The sequence below is a fragment of the Bombina bombina genome, chromosome 1 (assembly GCF_027579735.1).
Source record: "Bombina bombina isolate aBomBom1 chromosome 1, aBomBom1.pri, whole genome shotgun sequence".
In the NCBI taxonomy this organism is placed as follows: Eukaryota; Metazoa; Chordata; class Amphibia; order Anura; family Bombinatoridae; genus Bombina; species Bombina bombina.
In genome coordinates, this window is record NC_069499.1 from 1,553,660,937 (window position 1) to 1,553,679,604 (window position 18,668).

Below are 18,668 nucleotides of genomic sequence, written 5' to 3' on the forward strand. Positions count from 1 at the left end.
AAAGCCTGTACAAAACAGTGAATATCAGGAAGTTTAGCAATCTTTCTGTGAAATAAAACAGAAAGAGCAGAGATTTGTCCCTTCAAGGAACTTGCAGACAAACCCCTATCCAAACCATCCTGAAGAAACTGTAAAATTCTAGGAATTTTAAAAGAATGCCAAGAGAATTTATGAGAAGAACACCATGAAATGTAAGTCTTCCAAACTCAATAATAAATCTTTCTAGAGACAGATTTACAAGCTTGTAACATATTATTAATCACTGAGTCAGAGAAACCTCTATGACTTAGCACTAAGCGTTCAATTTCCATACCTTCAAATTTAATGATTTGAGATTCTGAAGGAAAAACGGACCTTGAGACAGTAGGTCTGGACATCCAAACAAGATCCGCATACCGAAACCTGTGGGGCCATGCTGGAGCCACCAGCAACACAAACGATTGTTCCATGATTATTTTGGAGATCACTCTTGGAAGAACTAGAGGCAGGAAAATATAAGCAGGTTGATAACACCAAGGAAGTGTCAGCGCATCCACTGCTTCCGCCTGAAAATCCCTGGACCTGGACAGGTATCTGGGAAGCTTCTTGTTTAGATGACAGGCCATGAGATCTATCTCTCGAAGACCCCACATCTGAACAATCTGAGAAAACACATCTGGATGGAGGGACCACTCCCCCGGATGTAAAGTCTGACGGCTGAGATAATCCGCCTCCCAATTGTCTATACCTGGGATATGCACCGCAGAGATTAGACAGGAGCTGGATTCCGCCCAAGCAAGTATCCGAGATACTTCTTTCAAAGCTTGGGGACTGTGAGTCCCACCCTGATGATTGACATATGCCACTGTTGTGATATTGTCTGTCCGAAAACAAATGAATGGTTCTCTCTTCAACAGAGGCCAAAACTGAAGAGCTCTGAGAATTGCACGGAGTTCTAAAATACTGATTGGTAATCTCGCCTCTTGAGATTTCCAAACCCCTTGTGCTGTCAGAGATCCCCAGACAGCTCCCCAACCTGAAAGACTTGCATCTGTTGTGATCACAGTCCAGGTTGGCCGAACAAAAGAGGCCCCTTGAACTAAACGCTGGTGATTTAACCACCACATCAGAGAGTGTTGAACATTGGGATTTAAGGATATTAATTGTGATATCTTTGTATAATCCCGGCACCATTGATTCAGCATACAAAGCTGGAGAGGTCTCATGTGAAAATGAGCAAAGGGAATAGCGTCCGATGCTGCAGTCATGAGACCTAACTTTCATGAACATAGCCACTAAAGGCAATGACTGAGACTGAAGGTGCCGACAGGCTGCAACCAATTTTAAACGTCTCTTGTCTGTTAGAGACAGAGTCATGGACACTGAATCTATCTGGAAGCCTAAAAAGGTAACCCTTGTCTGAGGAATCAAGAAACTTTTTGGTAAATTGATCCTCCAACCATGTTTTCGAAGAAACAACACTAGTTGATTCGTGTGAGATTCTGCAGAAAGTAAAGACTGAGCTAGTACCAAGATATCGTCCAAATAAGGAAACACCGCAATACCCTGTTCTCTGATTAAAGATAGTAGGGCACCCAGAACCTTTGAAAAGATTCTTGGAGCTGTTGCTAGGCCAAATGGAAGAGCAACAAATTTGTAATGCTTGTCTAGAAAAGAGAATCTCAGGAAGTGATAATGTTCTGGATGAATCGGAATATGAAGGTATGCATCCTGCAAGTCTATTGTGGACATATATTGTCCTTGCTGAACAAAAGGCAGAATAGTCCTTATAGTCACTACCTTGAAAGTTGGTACTCTTACATAACGATTCAAAATTTTAAGATCCAAAACTGGTCTGAATGAATTTTCTTTCTTTGGGACAATGAATAGATTTGAATAAAACCCCAGACCTTGTTCCTGAAAAGGAACTGGCATGATTACCCCTGAAACCTCCAAGTCTGAAACACACTTCAGGAAAGCCTGAGCTTTTACTGGATTTACTGGAATGCGTGAGAGAAAAACTCTTCTCACAGGAGGTCTTACTCTGAATCCTATTCGGTACCCCTTAGAGACAATGCTCTGAATCCATTGATTTTGGACAGAATTTGTCCAAACATCCTTGAAAAACCTTAATCTGCCCCCTACCAGCTGAGCTGGAATGAGGGCCGCACCTTCATGCGGACTTAGGGGCTGACTTTGGTTTCTTAAAAGGCTTGGATTTATTCCAATTTGAGGAAGGCTTCCAATTGGAAACAGATTCCTTGGGGGGAAGGATTAGGTTTTTGTTCCTTATTTTGACGAAAGGAACGAAAACGATTAGAAGTCTTAGATTTACCCTTAGGTTTTTTTATTCTGAGGCAAAAAAACTCCCTTCCCCCCAGTAACAGTTGAAATAATAGAATCCAACTTAGAACCAAATTAATGATTACCTTGGAAAGAAAGAGATAGTAATCTAGACTTAGATGTCATATCAACATTCCAAGATTTAAGCCACAAAGCTCTTCTAGCTAAAATAGCTAAATACATGGATCTAACATTAATTTTGATATAAAAAATAGCATCACAAATAAAATGATTAGCATGTTGCAGTAAGCGAACAATGCTAGATAAGTCAGAATCCAATTCTTGTTGCGCTAAATTCTCCAACCAAAAAGTTGATGCAGCTGCAACATCAGCCAAAGAAATTGCAGGCCTAAGAAGATGACCAGAATATAAATAGGCTTTCCTTAGATAAGATTCAAGTTTCCTATCTAAAGGATCTTTAAAGGAAGTACTATCTTCCATAGGAATAGTGATTCGTTTAGCAAGAGTAGAAATAGCCCCATCAACTTTGGGGATCTTTTCCCAAAACTCTATTGAAATTGCTGGTAAAGGATGCAATTTTTTAAACCTTGAAGAAGGATTAAAAGGAGTAGCCGGCTTATTCCATTCCTTAGAAATCATATCAGAAATAGCATCAGGAATAGGAAAAACCTCTGGAGTAACCACAGGAGGTTTAAAAACAGAATTTAAACGTTTACTAGTTTTAATATCAAGAGGACTGGCTTCCTCAATATCCAAAGTAATTAACACTTCTTTTAACAAAGAACGAATATACTCCATTTTAAATAAATAAGTAGACTTGTCCGTATCAATATCTGAGGAAGGATCTTCTGAATCAGATAGATCCTCATCAGAGGAGGATAATTCATTATGTTGTCGGTCATTTGAAATTTCATCAACTTTATGAGAAGTTTTAAAAGACCTTTTACGTTTATTAGAAGGTGGAAATGCAGACAAAGCCTTCTGAATAGAATCAGTAACAAATTCTTTAAAATTCATAGGTATATCATGTACATTAGAAGTTGAAGGAACTGCAACCGGCAATGTACTATTACTGATGGACACACTATCTGCATGTAAAAGTTTATCATGACAACTAATACAAATGACATTCGGAGATATAATCTCCACAATTTTACAACAAATGCACTTAGCTTTGGTAGAACCGATGTCAGGCAGCAAAGTTCCAACAGATACTTCTGAGACTGGATCAGATTGAGACATCTTGCAAAATGTAAAAGAAAAAACAACATATAAAGCAAAATTATCAGGAATGGGAAAAAATGCAAATAGCATAGCCCTCTGACATAGAAAAAGGCAAGAGGCAAATAGCAATGGGGTAATAAATAATGAAAAAAATTTGTCCGGAAATGACACACTCGCGTCACTGACGACGCAACCCTGTGTGAAGAACTCAGCGTCAACTACGACGCCGGAAGTGACGAACTTGCGTCAACGGACGTGCCTTTCGCGCCAAAAAATTCTAGCGCCAAGAATGACGCAATGAAGTGTAGCATTTGGCGCACCTGTGAGCCTAATCCAGCCCGCAATTTGAAACAAAAGTAGTCAATTGAAAAAAGACTAAACCCCAGGTAAGAAAAATATTTCTTAATATTTACTTTCCCCAAATATGAAACTGACAATCTGCAAAAGGAAATACATGAACCTGACTTATGGCAAATATAAGTACAATACATATATTTAGAACTTTATATTAATGCATAAAGTGCCAAACCATAGCTGAGGTGTCTTAAGTAATAAAAACATACTTACTAAAAGACACCCATCCACATATAGCAGATAGCCAAACCAGTACTGAAACAGTTATCAGTAGAGGTAATGGTACATGAGAGTATATCGTCGATCTGAAAAGGGAGGTAGGAGATGAATCTCTACGACTGATAACAGAGAACCTATGAAATAGATCTCCCGTGAGGAAAACCATAGCATTCAATAGGTGATACGCCCTTCACATCCCTCCGACATTCGCTGTACTCTGAGAGGAATCGGGCTTCAAAATGCTGAGAAGCGCATGTCAACGTAGAAATCTTAGCACAAACTTACTTCACCACCTCCATAGGAGGCAAAGTTTGTAAAACTGAATTGTGGGTGTGGTGAGAGGTGTATTTATAGGCATTTTGAGGTTTGGGAAACGTTGCCCCTCCTGGTAGGATTGTATATCCCATACGTCACTAGCTCATGGACTCTTGCCAATTACATAAAAGAAACTAATGTTAATTTATAGTGATGGCAAATTCTAGCATTTGTTATATGATTGGATTTACCATCACTTGATTTAATAGAGGTGAGGTTTGTTAATCCGTTGGTACTAAACAGTGAGGGACTTCAGGGGCTACAAGCTGTGCTGTATGTGTTACAAAGTAGGGGTCTTGTGTGGACATTGTCTATTTGGGGGGTTTGTTCAATGCTTATGAATTCCATCTCTCTAATGTTTAGTAACCTTGTGTGTGATGAAGCACTGGTCACTGCATCAATCTCTTGGTCCTTGAGCCGCTTGAGCCGTTCCAATTGCTCCTGGTGGTCTTTGCACATCTCCTGAACAGACATCCTGCAGAGTGGTTATGTGTCAGTTATTATAGTAATACACAAGTGTCTGAACTTCCAGGTCTGCTCCCTGTTCTCACCTCTGCAACTCTCTGATCCTTTCCACCTCAGTCTCCTTCTCCTGCTGGAACTCTGTTAGTTTCTTCTGATACTGGGCCATCATTTCAGACTTTTCACGCTCTGCACTATGGCATTTGGAAATATACTGTGCAGACAACTCCTTGATTTCTATTTGTAAACGCTCCTCTCTTTGTTTGGCAGAGTCCTCCACCAACTTCAGGCGGCTCCTGCAAAGAAATAGACAGTGTATCAGGATGAAGTCTGCGGATAGATGGGGATGTAGCAGACCTTGCTCTGTATACCTGAAAAGTATTGGTACCTGGATATAAAATGTAGGGTTCCAGGTGTTTACAAATGAATTTGGGAGGTTCAAGTACAGAGTTTTTGATATAACATTTACTGTTATTTATAAATTTTACTTAAATCAAAAGCACAAATTAATTGCATAATTTAACAAAAATAAACATGAATGATAATTTGTGTAACCAACATTGAGCATGTTTATTAGCTAATTTCAACGTAATATTGACAGTCAAAATTAAACTTTCATGATTTAGATAGGACATGTCATTTTAAACAACTTTCCAATTTACTTTTAACATCAAATTTGATTTGTTCTCTTGGTATTTTTAGTTGAAAGCTAAACATAGGTAGGCTCATGTGCTAATTTCTTAGCCCTTGAAGGCCGCCTCTTATCATAGTGCAAAACCTTGCAATATCCTTTCATTATTAAATTTTGCTCCCATTCCAAGGCTGAAAATATTTTTTTTCTAATTCCTGTGACAAACGCAAATTTATGTAGCTGACTATACAAAACAGACATTGTTTGATTAAAGGGACAGTGAACACATTGTAATTACAAGACATTTCTGTTCTGTTGCTTAAGAACAACATAACTCTAAACGTTTTTAAATAAATTAACTTCCTTTATACTGCAAATGGTTTTCAGTTACCAAACTCCACACACCATTTGCCTTATTTGGGAGGGGGGCGGGGGGGCACTCCAGTCTTGAGTCTGCCCCATTCATACACTTATAATATAAAGTGCACTGTTTTGCAGTTTTTATCAGCTAAAGTTATTTAAGAAAAACAAAATATATGCTTACCTGATAAATTTATTTCTTTCCAGACATGGAGAGTCCACAACGTCATTCCAATTACTAGTGGGATATTCACAACTGGCCAGCAGGAGGAGGCAAAGAGCACCACAGCAAAGCTGTTAACTATCACTTCCCTTACCCATGACCCCCAGTCATTCAGTTGAAGGGAAATGGAAAACATAAATTATGCTTACCAGATAATTTCCTTTCCTTCTGTACAGGGAGAGTCCACATCTGCATTCCTTACTTGTGGGAAATACTGAACCTGGCCACCAGGAGGAGGCAGACACCCCAGTCAAAGGCTTAAATACCTCCACCACTTGCCTCATCCCCCAGTCCTTCTACTGAGGGAACATGGAACAGTAGGAGAAATATCAGGGTGAAAAAGGTGCCAGAAAAAACAAGATAAAATTTAGGGCCGCCCATCAGAGAACACGGGCGGGAGCTGTGGACTCTCCCTGTACAGAAGGAAAGGAAATTATCTGGTTAGCATAATTTATGTTTTCCTTCTTAATACAGGTTCACAGCTGCATTCATTAGAGAGAGGCGGCTCCCATCTGAGGACACCACAGCCTGCAAAACCAAATTTCCCGAAGGCTGCTTCAACAGAAGCAAAAAGGAAAAAGAAAGCAAGGAGGACCAAGTAGCCGTTCAACAATCAGATCCATAGAGATCTCATGCCAGAGACCCAAGATGACATCACTGCTCTCGAACTGAGCCGTAACCCTCTGAGGAGGCTTGTGTCCCGCTGTCTCCTATGTCAAGCGGAAGACACTCCTCAACTAAAAATAAGGAAGTCGCCAATGCCTTCTGGCCCTTGCGTCTCCCAGATACAAATACAGGTAGCCCTCAGTTTACGCCAGGGTTAGGTTCCAGAAGGAATGGTTGTAAATCGAAACCGTTATAAATTGAAACCCAGTTTATAATGTAAGTCAATGGGAAGTGAGGGAGTTAGATTCCAGGCCCCTCTCAAAATGGACATAAGTAACACCTAATACATTATTTCTAAAGCTTTGAAATGAAGACTTTAAATGCTAAACAGAATTATAAACCTAATTAAATAATCACACAACAGACTGTATCATCAAACTAAGTTTAGTGAACAAAAACATTTGCTAATAATCATACAACAGACTGTATCATCAAACTAAGTTTAATGAACAAAAACATTTTTTTACTTGCATTTTTCTGCAAACAGTTCTCTGCATTATTAGCATGTTGGATAATATTGGGTCTGCACCTATTCTATGCATTCCAATCTGGACTGATTAAGCACCCTCACCTCAAGCAGCTGGACAGGAAGATAATAGGAAAGTGGCTACTAGATCTTGCTGCTTTGAAAGCTGCTCGATAGCTAATGTCTGTTATGTGTACACAGATTAATTACAGAGCTGCTAAGCTTGCATAACTTTGCTGCAACACAAGCGGACAGCTCCACCTACTGGCTATTTTAATTAGTGCACTGCTTTTCAATGCTTTTCAAAGCAGTCACATGACTGAAAAAAACAGCGCAAACGGCGCAAATTGAACCGGCTTAAACCGAGGGCCATCTGTATTCAACAGAGAAATCTGTCTATTCTTATGTAGTCTGAAAATGACATCAAGGCACGATTACATAAAAAGAGAAAACCCTTTTCCCTCTAGACAAGGAATAGAACATATAAAAAAAAGACTACAATCTCTCGATTGAAGTCACAAATAGACACAACTTTAGGAAGAAACCTAACCAGGGTCGTAGAACAGTCCTATTATAGAGGAAACCCCAATAAGGAGTACGTATTGCAAGGTTGCAACACAGAGACTATTGCACGTAGAAGCAATCTACAGACGGAGTAGATCATTGAAGAAAAAATTCAAAGACCACCTCCTGCATTGGTACAAAAGCAGACCGATGTACCCCCTAAGAATAAGATCTAGGTTTCAAGAAGGAGCATCCGATCGACTCACCGGCCTGAACACAGTCAGAGCCCTAGCAAAAAAACGGTACGCCCGGAAGCTCAACGAGCCTCTAGAGCAGGAGAAACAGACAGAGCCCAGAAAACTGTCCCAACAAGTAACTAGTTAAGAAAGCCCTTCTCCAGATCATCCTGGAGGACAAAAAAGGGAACCCTGGCAGGCCAGAAAAGAGTGCCAGGACGAAGCTTGCTCTTCCCAACAGCAGGGGTCCTCCACACCTATGACAGATAACGAGAAACCAGCTTACGTGCTGAAGGAGAGGACCATAACCTCTCAGAAAAAAACATAATTTATGCTTACCTGATAAATTTATTTCTCTTGTAGTATATCCAGTCCACGGATCATCCATTACTTGTGGGATATTCTCCTTCCCAACAGGAAGTTGCAAGAGGATCACCCACAGCAGAGCTGCTATATAGCTCCTCCCCTAACTGCCATACCCAGTCATTCGACCGAAACAAGACGAGAAAGGAGAAACCATAGGGTGCAGTGGTGACTGAAGTTTAATTAAAATTTAGACCTGCCTTAAAAGGACAGGGCGGGCCGTGGACTGGATACACTACAAGAGAAATAAATTTATCAGGTAAGCATAAATTATGTTTTCTCTTGTTAAGTGTATCCAGTCCACGGATCATCCATTACTTGTGGGATACCAATACCAAAGCTTAAGTACACGGATGATGGGAGGGACAAGGCAGGAACTTAAACGGAAGGAACCACTGCCTGTAGAACCTTTCTCCCAAAAACAGCCTCCGAAGAAGCAAAAGTATCAAATTTGTAAAATTTTTAAAAGGTATGAAGTGAAGACCAAGTCGCAGCCTTGCAAATCTGTTCAACAGAGGCCTCATTTTTAAAGGCCCAGGTGGAAGCCACAGCTCAAGTAGAATGAGCTGTAATTCTTTCAGGGGGCTGCTGTAAGCCACAGTCGTGATGTTGTCCGACTGAAATCTGATGAACCTCAGTGTTGCTAACTGAGGCCAAGCTAGAAGAGCATTGAATATTGCTCTTAACTCCAGAATATTTATTGGGAGGAGTTTCTCCTCCTGAGTCCATGAACCCTGAGCCTTCAGGGAGTTCCAGACTGCACCCCAACCTAGAAGCCTGGCGTCTGTTGTTACAATGGTCCAATCTGGCCTGCGAAAGGTCATACCTTTGGACAGATGGACCCGAGATAACCACCAGAGAAGAGAATCTCTGGTTTCCTGATCCAGATTTAGTAGAGGGGACAAATCTGTGTAATCCCCATTCCACTGACTGAGCATGCATAATTGCAGCGGTCTGAGATGCAGGCGCGCAAATGGCACTATGTCCATCGCCGCTACCATTAAGCCGATTACTTCCATGCACTGAGCCACCGTGGGGCGCGGAATGGAGTGAAGAACACGGCAAGCATTTAGAAGTTTTGATAACCTGGACTCCGTCAGGTACATTTTCATTTCTATAGACTCTATCAGAGTCCCTAGGAAGTAAACCCTTGTGAGAGGAGATAGAGAACTCTTTTCTTCGTTCACTTTCCACCCATGCGACCTCAGAAATGCCGGAACTATCTCTGTATGAGACTTGGCAATTTGAAAGCTTGACGCCTGTATCAGGATGTCGTCTAGGTAAGGAGCCACCGCTATGCCTCGCGGTCTTAGAACCGCCAGAAGTGAGCCCAGAACCTTTGTAAAAATTCTTGGGGCTGTAGCCAACCCAAATGGAAGAGCTACAAACTGGTAATGCCTGTCTAGAAAGGCAAACCTCAGGAACCGATGATGATTCTTGTGGATCGGAATGTGAAGGTAGGCATCCTTTAAGTCCACTGTGGTCATGTACTGACCCTCTTGGATCATGGGTAAAATGGTTCGAATAGTTTCCATCTTGAATGATGGAACTCTGAGGAATTTGTTTAGGATCTTTAGATCCAAAATTGGTCTGAAGGTTCCCTCTTTTTTGGGAACCACAAACAGATTTGAATAAAACCCCTGTCCTTGTTCCGTCCGCGGAACTGGATGGATCACTTCCATTACAAGGAGGTCTTGCACGCAGCTTAGGAATGCCTCTTTCTTTATCTGGTTTGCAGATAATCTTGAAAGGTGAAATCTCCCTTGTGGGGGAGAAGCTTTGAAGTCCAGAAGATATCCCTGATATATGATCTCCAACGCCCAGGGATCCTGAACATCTCTTGCCCACGCCTGGGCGAAGAGAGAGAGTCTGCCCCCTACTAGATCTGTTGTTGGATAGGGGGCCGCTCCTTCATGCTGTCTTGGAGGCAGCAGCAGGCTTTCGGCCAGCTTGCCCTTGTTCCAGGACTGGGTAGGTTTCCAGGCCTGCTTAGATTGAGGAAAAGTTCCCTCTTGTTTTGAAGTAGAGGGAGCTGATCCTGCACCTGCCTTGAAATTTCGAAAGGCACGAAAATTAGACTGTTTGGCCCTTGATTTGGCCCTGTCCTGAGGAAGGGTATGACCCTTACCTCCAGTAATGTCAGCAATAATTTCTTTCAAACCAGGCCCGAATAAGGTCTGCCCCTTGAAAGGAATGTTAAGTAATTTAGACTTTGAAGTCACATCAGCTGACCAGGAATTAAGCCATAGCGCCCTACGCGCCTGGATGGCGAATCCGGAATTCTTAGCCGTTAGTTTAGTCAAATGAACAATGGCATCAGAAACAAATGAGTTAGCTAGCTTAAGTGTTCTAAGCTTGTCAATAATTTCAGTCAATGGAGCTGTATTGATGGCCTCTTCCAGGGCCTCAAACCAGAACGCTGCCGCAGCAGTGACAGGCGCAATGCATGCAAGGGGCTGTAAAATAAAAACCTTGTTGAATAAACATTTTCTTAAGGTAACCCTCTAATTTTTTATTCATTGGATCTGAAAAAGCACAACTGTCCTCAACCGGGATAGTGGTACGCTTTGCTAAAGTAGAAACTGCTCCCTCCACCTTAGGGACTGTCTGCCATAAGTCCCGTGTAGTGGCATCTATTGGAAACATTTTTCTAAATATAGGAGGTGGGGAAAAGGGCACACCGGGTCTATCCCACTCCTTACTAATAATTTCTGTAAGCCTTTTAAGTATTGGAAAAACATCAGTACTCACCGGCACTGCATAGTATTTATCCAGCCTACACAATTTCTCTGGCACTGCAATTGTGTCACAGTCATTCAGAGCAGCTAATACCTCCCCAAGTAACACACGGAGGTTCTCAAGCTTAAATTTAAAATTAGAAATCTCTGAATCAGGTCTCCCCGATTCAGAGACGTCACCCACAGACTGAAGCTCTCCGTCCTCAGGTTCTGCATATTGTGACGCAGTATCAGACATGGCTCTTACAGCATCTACGCGCTCTGTATCTCGTCTAACCCCAGAGCTATCGCGCTTGCCTCTCAATTCAGGCAATCTGGCTAATACCTGTGACAGGGTATTATTCATGATTGCAGCCATGTCCTGCAAAGTAATCGCTATGGGCATCCCTGATGTACTTGGCGCCATATTAGCGTGCGTCCCTCGAGCGGGAGGCGAAGGGTCCGACACGTGGGGAGAGTTAGTCGGCATAACTTCCCCCTCGACAGACCCCTCTGGTGACAATTCTTTTATAGATAAAGACTGATCTTTACTGTTTAAGGTGAAATCAATACATTTAGTACACATTCTCCTATGGGGCTCCACCATGGCTTTTAAACATAATGAACAAGTAGTTTCCTCTGTGTCAGACATGTTTGTACAGACTAGCAATGAGACTAGCAAGCTTGGAAAACACTTTAAACAAAGTTAACAAGCAATATAAAAAACGTTACTGTGCCTTTAAGAGAAACAAATTTTGGCAAAATTTGAAATAACAGTGAAAAAAGGCAGTTACACTAACAAAGTTTTTACAGTGTATGTAACAAGTTAGCAGAGCATTGCACCCACTTGCAAATGGATGATTAACCCCTTAATACAAAAAACAGATTAACAAAATGAAAAATATGTTTTTTAAACAGTCATAACAACTGCCACAGCTCCTACTTTTGAAGCCTTTTGAGCCCATCAGAGATGTCCTATAGCATGCAGGGGACTGCTGAGGGAAGCTGAATGTCACAGTTTGTAATTTTAACTGCACCAACTGTAACTTTTATACTATAACAGTGGAAAGCCTCTGTTTCTAGGCAAAAATAAAGCCAGCCATGTGGAAAAAACTAGACCCCAATAAGTTTTATCACCAAAGCATATATAAAAACGATTAAACATGCCAGCAAACGTTTTATATTACACTTTTATAAGAGTATGTATCTCTGTTAATAAGCCTGATACCAGTAGCTATTAAATCACTGCATTTAGGCTTAACTTACATTAATCCGGTATCAGCAGCATTTTTCTAGCAAGTTCCATCCCTAGAAATATGTTTACTGCACATACCTTATTGCAGGAAAACCTGCACGCCATTCCCTCTCTGAAGTTACCTCACTCCTCAGAATATGTGAGAACGGCAATGGATCTTAGTTACTTCTGCTAAGATCATAGAAATCACAGGCAGATTCTTCTTCTAATGCTGCCTTTGATAAAACAGTACACTCCGGTACCATTTAAAAATAACAAACTTTTGATTGAAGTTAAGAAACTAACTATAATACACCACTCTCCTCTTACTACGTCCATCTTTGTTGAGACTTGCAAGAGAATGACTGGATATGGCAGTTAGGGGAGGAGCTATATAGCAGCTCTGCTGTGGGTGATCCTCTTGCAACTTCCTGTTGGGAAGGAGAATATCCCACAAGTAATGGATGATCCGTGGACTGGATACACTTAACAAGAGAAATCCCTCTCTCGACTAAGACCAAGCTACCTCTCGCAGTCCGCTGCAGCGGAATAAGATTCGATGAAGCAGATCGACCCAGCAGATCACTTTGACAAGGTAACCCTCATGGAGGCGAAACCCCTAGACTGCGAACACGATCTTGCGGTGACAAACGGAGTAATCAGTCTCACTGACGCCTGCTCCTGCTAGGATCGAACTATCACTCGAGAGAGTGATAAGGCAGAAGAAGAGAAAGGTTGTATTGAACCTCCAAGGCACCGCTAATGATCCATTATCTTCGCCTGAGGATCCCTGAACCACGACCCATTAATGGGTAACCTGGTATAGGTACAAACATCCTGAGAATCTCGAGAGAATAGGCCCCTCCCAACCTGTACTCACAGTGAGAGGGCCTTAAAAAACTATCCCTAGGAAAATCTAGACAGCCATGTGGAAAAAACTGGGCCCCAGAATAAAGTTTTATCACCAATATGTAAAAAACGTTTATACACTTCAAGCAAACGTTATATCTATTCAGTAATGTGAGTAAATAATATAAATATTACCCTTTACAGCAAGCATGATACCAGTCGTTATTAAATCACTGTAATCAGGCTTACCTTAAAATAAATCCGGTATTGTCAGCATTTTCTAGCATATTCATTTCTCTAGAAAAATTTAAAACTGCACATACCTCAGAGCAGGAGACCCTGCACGCTATTCCCCCAGCTGAAGTTACCTATCTCTTCAGTTATGTGTGAGAACAGCAATGGATCTTAGTTACAACCTGCTAAGATCATCAAAGACCACAGGCAGACTCTTCTTCAATTCTGCCTGAGGCTAAAATAGTACAACTCCAGTACCATTTGAAAATAACAAACTTTTGATTGAAGATAAACTACATTAATTCACCACATCTCTCTATGCTACTTCCATTGTCGAGAGCTGCAAGAGAATGACTGGGGGTGGGCAGTTAGGGGAGGAGCTATATAGACAGCTCTGCTGTGGGTGATCCTCTTGCAGCTTCCTGTTGGGAAGGAGAATATCCCACAAGTAATGGATGATCCGTGGACTGGATACACCTTACAAGAGAAATAGTATAACATTAATTACAAACAAATGCATGGATCCATGACAAAATATAAAAAACATAAAAACCACTTAAAACCACTTGAGAGAAGCGGTTAGTGATATGAAATGTCAACAAATAGATATCAACAGTAAATGAGTTGCAGCGCCGAGTTAAAAAATGGATGAATACAAATGAAGAAGAAGAAGCTTAATTAATAGTCCAATCTGTGCAATAGTTCATCATGTGAAATAAATAAATAAATAGCAGTCCTCCAAGTGGTGATTAATCCAAATGTGGTGTGAAAAATTAGCCAAAAAAAAAAGTCAGATATAAAAATATAAAAAATGTGGTCGTGAAAAAAAAACAAATTTTATATTATTTTAAGTAAGATAAGATCTATTATTATCCATTGTGGTTTTATCTATCTCTGTGGACACATACGTTACATATTTATTTATACCTATATGTCTCTGACTAACTAAATCCTTCAGATTTCACCTCTATCAGAAAGAGATATAATCTACTGAGAGAAAAAAGCTGACTAGAATCTATACACTGGGACGAACCCAGAAAAACAAACCCTCAGAGCCAAATGCTTGCCTGAGGAACCATAAGAATAATCGGGAGGTTTTCTCCTGAATCCACGGTCCCCCATAGGACACGCTCTCCTCAAACTGACAGGCTTGCAACTTAAGTCAAAACCGCCCCGGGAGAGCTAAGAGAAATGTCCCTCAGGACAGGGAGATCTGGACAAGGACACTGGAGAACGATTCTCCCAACCGTTATTCCAGGTAAATCTGTTAAGAAAGATTCAAACAGCGCCACGCCGATGTCTCGGCCACGGCTGAAATGAGACCTGTCAAAGGAAGAAACCCAAGAAGAGCCCAAGGACAAAACATCACCCCCCCCCACCACCACCACAGAGCCAGGGAGGGCCTAAAGGGGATCTGTAGGGCCCAACCTGATGAAGTAAACTCTAACTTCACAATATCTAAGGAAAAATCTTCCTGCCTGTAAAGACCAATTTAGCATCCGGGGATCCACCCTGGCGCCTATACCAGAGAACTCTGGTCTAGATCCATCTCTGAGGATCAAAGAAGACCTATGAAAATCCCTACAAGTCGTCTAACAGACGATGGTAAGTAAACCAGAATTGCCAAGACCAGGGCGCTATCTGATAATTCTGGAATCGGGATACTGCCAAGTTAAATCCCAGATCCCCCCAAAAAAACTAGGATCAGAAATGAGGTTTACTGGGAGAGATGGTCCATAAGAACCGGGTTTTACCCAAAAAAAGGAATGACTAAGGAAAGATATGTCTCAACAGAGATCCTGCAGTGTTCCTCCCGAACAAAAAGGTAGAGAGAACCTTATATTCTCCCCCAAAAAGAAGGAGAAATGATAAGCTCTGCTTAAGGACCATAGAACCCAAATAGGCCGGGAGAAACCTCCCTTTATTGGAGCATGAAACCAACAGTGGAATGAAAATATTCTCACACTGCTATAGGTACCGGGACAATGACTACAAAAGTCAGCTGAAAAGCTTCCCTCTCTTTGCCGAAAGACAAAATCAAGAGAAGAAAAACTACCCAGAAGGCTGGATGTAAAGCCTAGCTCCGGCCTCTAGGACCCCTGGATCCTATATGATTCAGAATCAAGTGCCCATCCAAGATAGTACCTAAAATAGGTCTTTCCTGTCATCTAGGTTAGATGGACCTGCTCTGCCTGGACTAACCGGAATAGCTCAGGTCAACACGGAAATAACTCCTCTCGAGTAGAAGGAAAGAGTAGAGTTAACCGACAAATCTGCCAGAGCAACTCAAGGGGTTAAACATAAAATTCTGAAGTTCCAGCTTATGCTAGAAAGCTGACAATAAGTCAGATAATGAATATAAGCTCCATGGCTTAAATCTGTCTCAAAAATATCGAGGGAACCATCACCTCGAACTGAGACCGAGATGCTTCCACAGGAAGTCTCCAGAATTCTGACAACCGAAGTCGTCTGTATCTAATATCCCATATGACGAAACGTCTTCCCAAAAATAGTTTCTACAACAACCAAGAGCTCTAACCAAAAAACTATCCTGAAATGGACTAGAAAAGGAAAATAGGCAAGTGCACAAAAGTGGTAGCCAAGAAGGAATGTGCAAAAACAGGTCCTGCCTGTCATATGACACAAACCCTATAGAGCTCTATATATATATATATATATATATATATATATATATATATATATATATATATATATATATATATATATATATATATAGTTCCAGGATGAGCACTCTCACTTCAATTTCATCAGCCAGGGTGTTTTGGTGTTTGAAAAAGTCCAGTGAGTGCAAGTTTTTGTTACTATATATATATATATATATATATATATATATATATAGACGAGAAGGAATAGAATCTCCATCCTACTCCACCCGTCTAATCCAGATCGCTATCTGATTTAGAGGACTGAGATTAGACTGACAGATCAGTACTAGGAATCTCTAACATCACAAAAAGCAAGCGCAGGCGTACCATTATAAATCTAAATGCTAAATCCTCTTCAGTCGGAGGAATCAAATCAGAAGACTCCGACCCTGGAGGTCCTACCTCTGAAGCCTCAGAGGGAACCGCATCCCCAGATGACTGATCGGATACAATCGTCAATTTACACGACAGTCCCTGAGCAGGAGTGCATGGATTAACCCTTTGCTTGCACGTAGCAGGAAGAGGCAAAATCCCTAAAGCCATAGAGATGGCCATGCGGAACTGCACAGTAACATCTGTGGAAAAAAAACCTTCAGGCGGAGGATCAGCGGTACCCGGGGAAACTGCATGTGTAGGAACAGAAGATTCTAGGGAACACACTTCCTGGGACGAGGAATCCTCAGAGGCGGACGGCTCAGTGGTCTCTAACATCTCAACATTGGTTGATGAAAACACTCTGTAGCGGCATACGAAACATAATTGCGAGGGCTGGACTACCTGGGCCTCCGCACAATATACACAGGTATCAAATTCTGTATTAAAGGGATCCCCCTCTAAATTTTCAGAATCCTCCATAAGTCGTCTAATTTAAATAATAGGAATGGCACCTTATACCCCCAATGGCTGGGGCACTCACCACCTCCTATGACCCAGACAGATAGAGAAACTCGCTCCTCTCCGCAGACACTCAGTCAGGAATAGGAAATGGAAAAAAACTTGACCACTCCCGGTCACTCGGTGCGTCATGCAGGACCTCCCCTGCTAAGGAAAAGCGCGCCAGCTTAATAAAACTGTGCAGCTCTCAAATATGAATAATAAAAAAAATAACCTGTACATTCCGATCAGCCTATGAGCCCAAACGTCTCTACACATAAAGCAGCAGAAATAACATAACAAATATGATTAAAAACCCCACTGTTCAATAATCCCCCTGAGGGGATATTAACCCTTGATTCCATAAAGATAAAAGGAGTCCCACTGTGACCCTGTCTTCTATAGTTAACATATGTATAAAAAATGAAACAATCTTAATGAATCTATGCCGCGGAACAGAAAACACGGTCCTTCAAGTTTGACAGACTGTAGCGTTGCTTCTGACATGGACTTGAGTGAAAAAGCAGGCAGCGAAACTCGTCAACACTGTTTGCTTAGGAGCTGTTAATATGAGTCTGAATGGTTTTGCAGAAAGACTCTCCCTGCATCTCCAGACTCTAACTTTCATCAATGCTCTCACTGAGAGGCTGACAAGACTACTTAAAACTCCAGTCCCATCTCGAAGAGTAGCTACCCTTCCTAAGGAACTACTCCGAAATCTTCTGACACTTCTCTACCAAACTCCTGTGATGAAAGGCAAAGAATGACTGGGGGATGAGGGAAGTGGGGGAGGTATTTAAGCCTTTGGCTGGGGTGTCTGTCTCCTCCTGGTGGCCAGGTTCAGTATTTCCCACAAATAATGAATGCAGCTGTGGACTCTCCCTGTATTAAGAAGGAAAAAGAAGATAACACAAAGATGTAGAGGTGACTGAGGTTTAACAAAAAATACTGTCTTAATTAAGGGTGGGGTTGTGGACTCTCCATGTCCGGAAAGAAAGAAATTTATCAGGTAAGCATAAATTTTGTTTTCTTTCCTAAACATGGAGAGTCTACAACGTCATTCGAATCACTAGTGGGAACCAATACCCAAGCTAGAGGACATGGAATGAACAGAGAGGGAGAACAAGACAGCAGGCCTAAACCGAAGGCACCACCGCATGAAGAACCTTTCTCCCAAAAGAAGCCTCAGCCGAGGCAAACGTATCAAACTTGTAAAATTTGGAAAAAGTATGCAGAGAGGACCAAGTTGCCGGCTTGAAAATCTGTTTCACAGAAGCTTCAATCTTGAAAGCCCTAGAAGAGAAGACAGCCCTAGTGGAATGAGCCGTAATTCTCTCAGGAGGCTGGTGTCCAGCAGTCTCATAAGCAAAACGAATAATACTTCTCAACCAGAGGGAAAGAGAAGTAGCCTTCTGACCCCTACGCTTTCCTGAGAAACAAACAGGGCAGAAGACTGGCGAAAATCCTTAGTAGCCTGTAGGTAGAATTTTAGAGTGTGCACAACATCCAAGTTATGCAACGGACGTTCCTTTTGAGAAGGAGGATTAGGACAGAGAGAAGGAACGACGATTTCCTGATTAATATTTCTATCTGAAACCACCTTAGGGAGAAACCCCAATTAAGTAAGAAGGACCACCTTAGCCGCATGAAAACTAAGGTAAGAAGAATCGCACTGCAGAGCCGAGAGTTCAGAAACACTGCGGGCAGAAGAAATAGCAATAAGAAACAAAACTTTCCAAGATAACAACTTAATATTTACAGAATGCATTGGCTCAAACGGAGCCTGCTG

General features: G+C 41.6%; 1 protein-coding gene across 1 annotated transcript in view; it reads right to left on the minus strand.

Annotated features, from left to right (window-relative positions):
• FBF1 (Fas binding factor 1) overlaps positions 1-18,668 on the minus strand; it is a 208,204-nt gene that overhangs the window by 84,326 nt on the left and 105,210 nt on the right. Inside the window, exons 20-21 of the mRNA XM_053709181.1 lie at positions 4,947-5,153; positions 4,763-4,870 (exon numbers count right to left, since the gene is read on the minus strand). Of these exons, the coding sequence (XP_053565156.1) occupies positions 4,763-4,870; positions 4,947-5,153 (315 nt within the window). The remainder of the gene's footprint in view (positions 1-4,762; positions 4,871-4,946; positions 5,154-18,668) is intronic.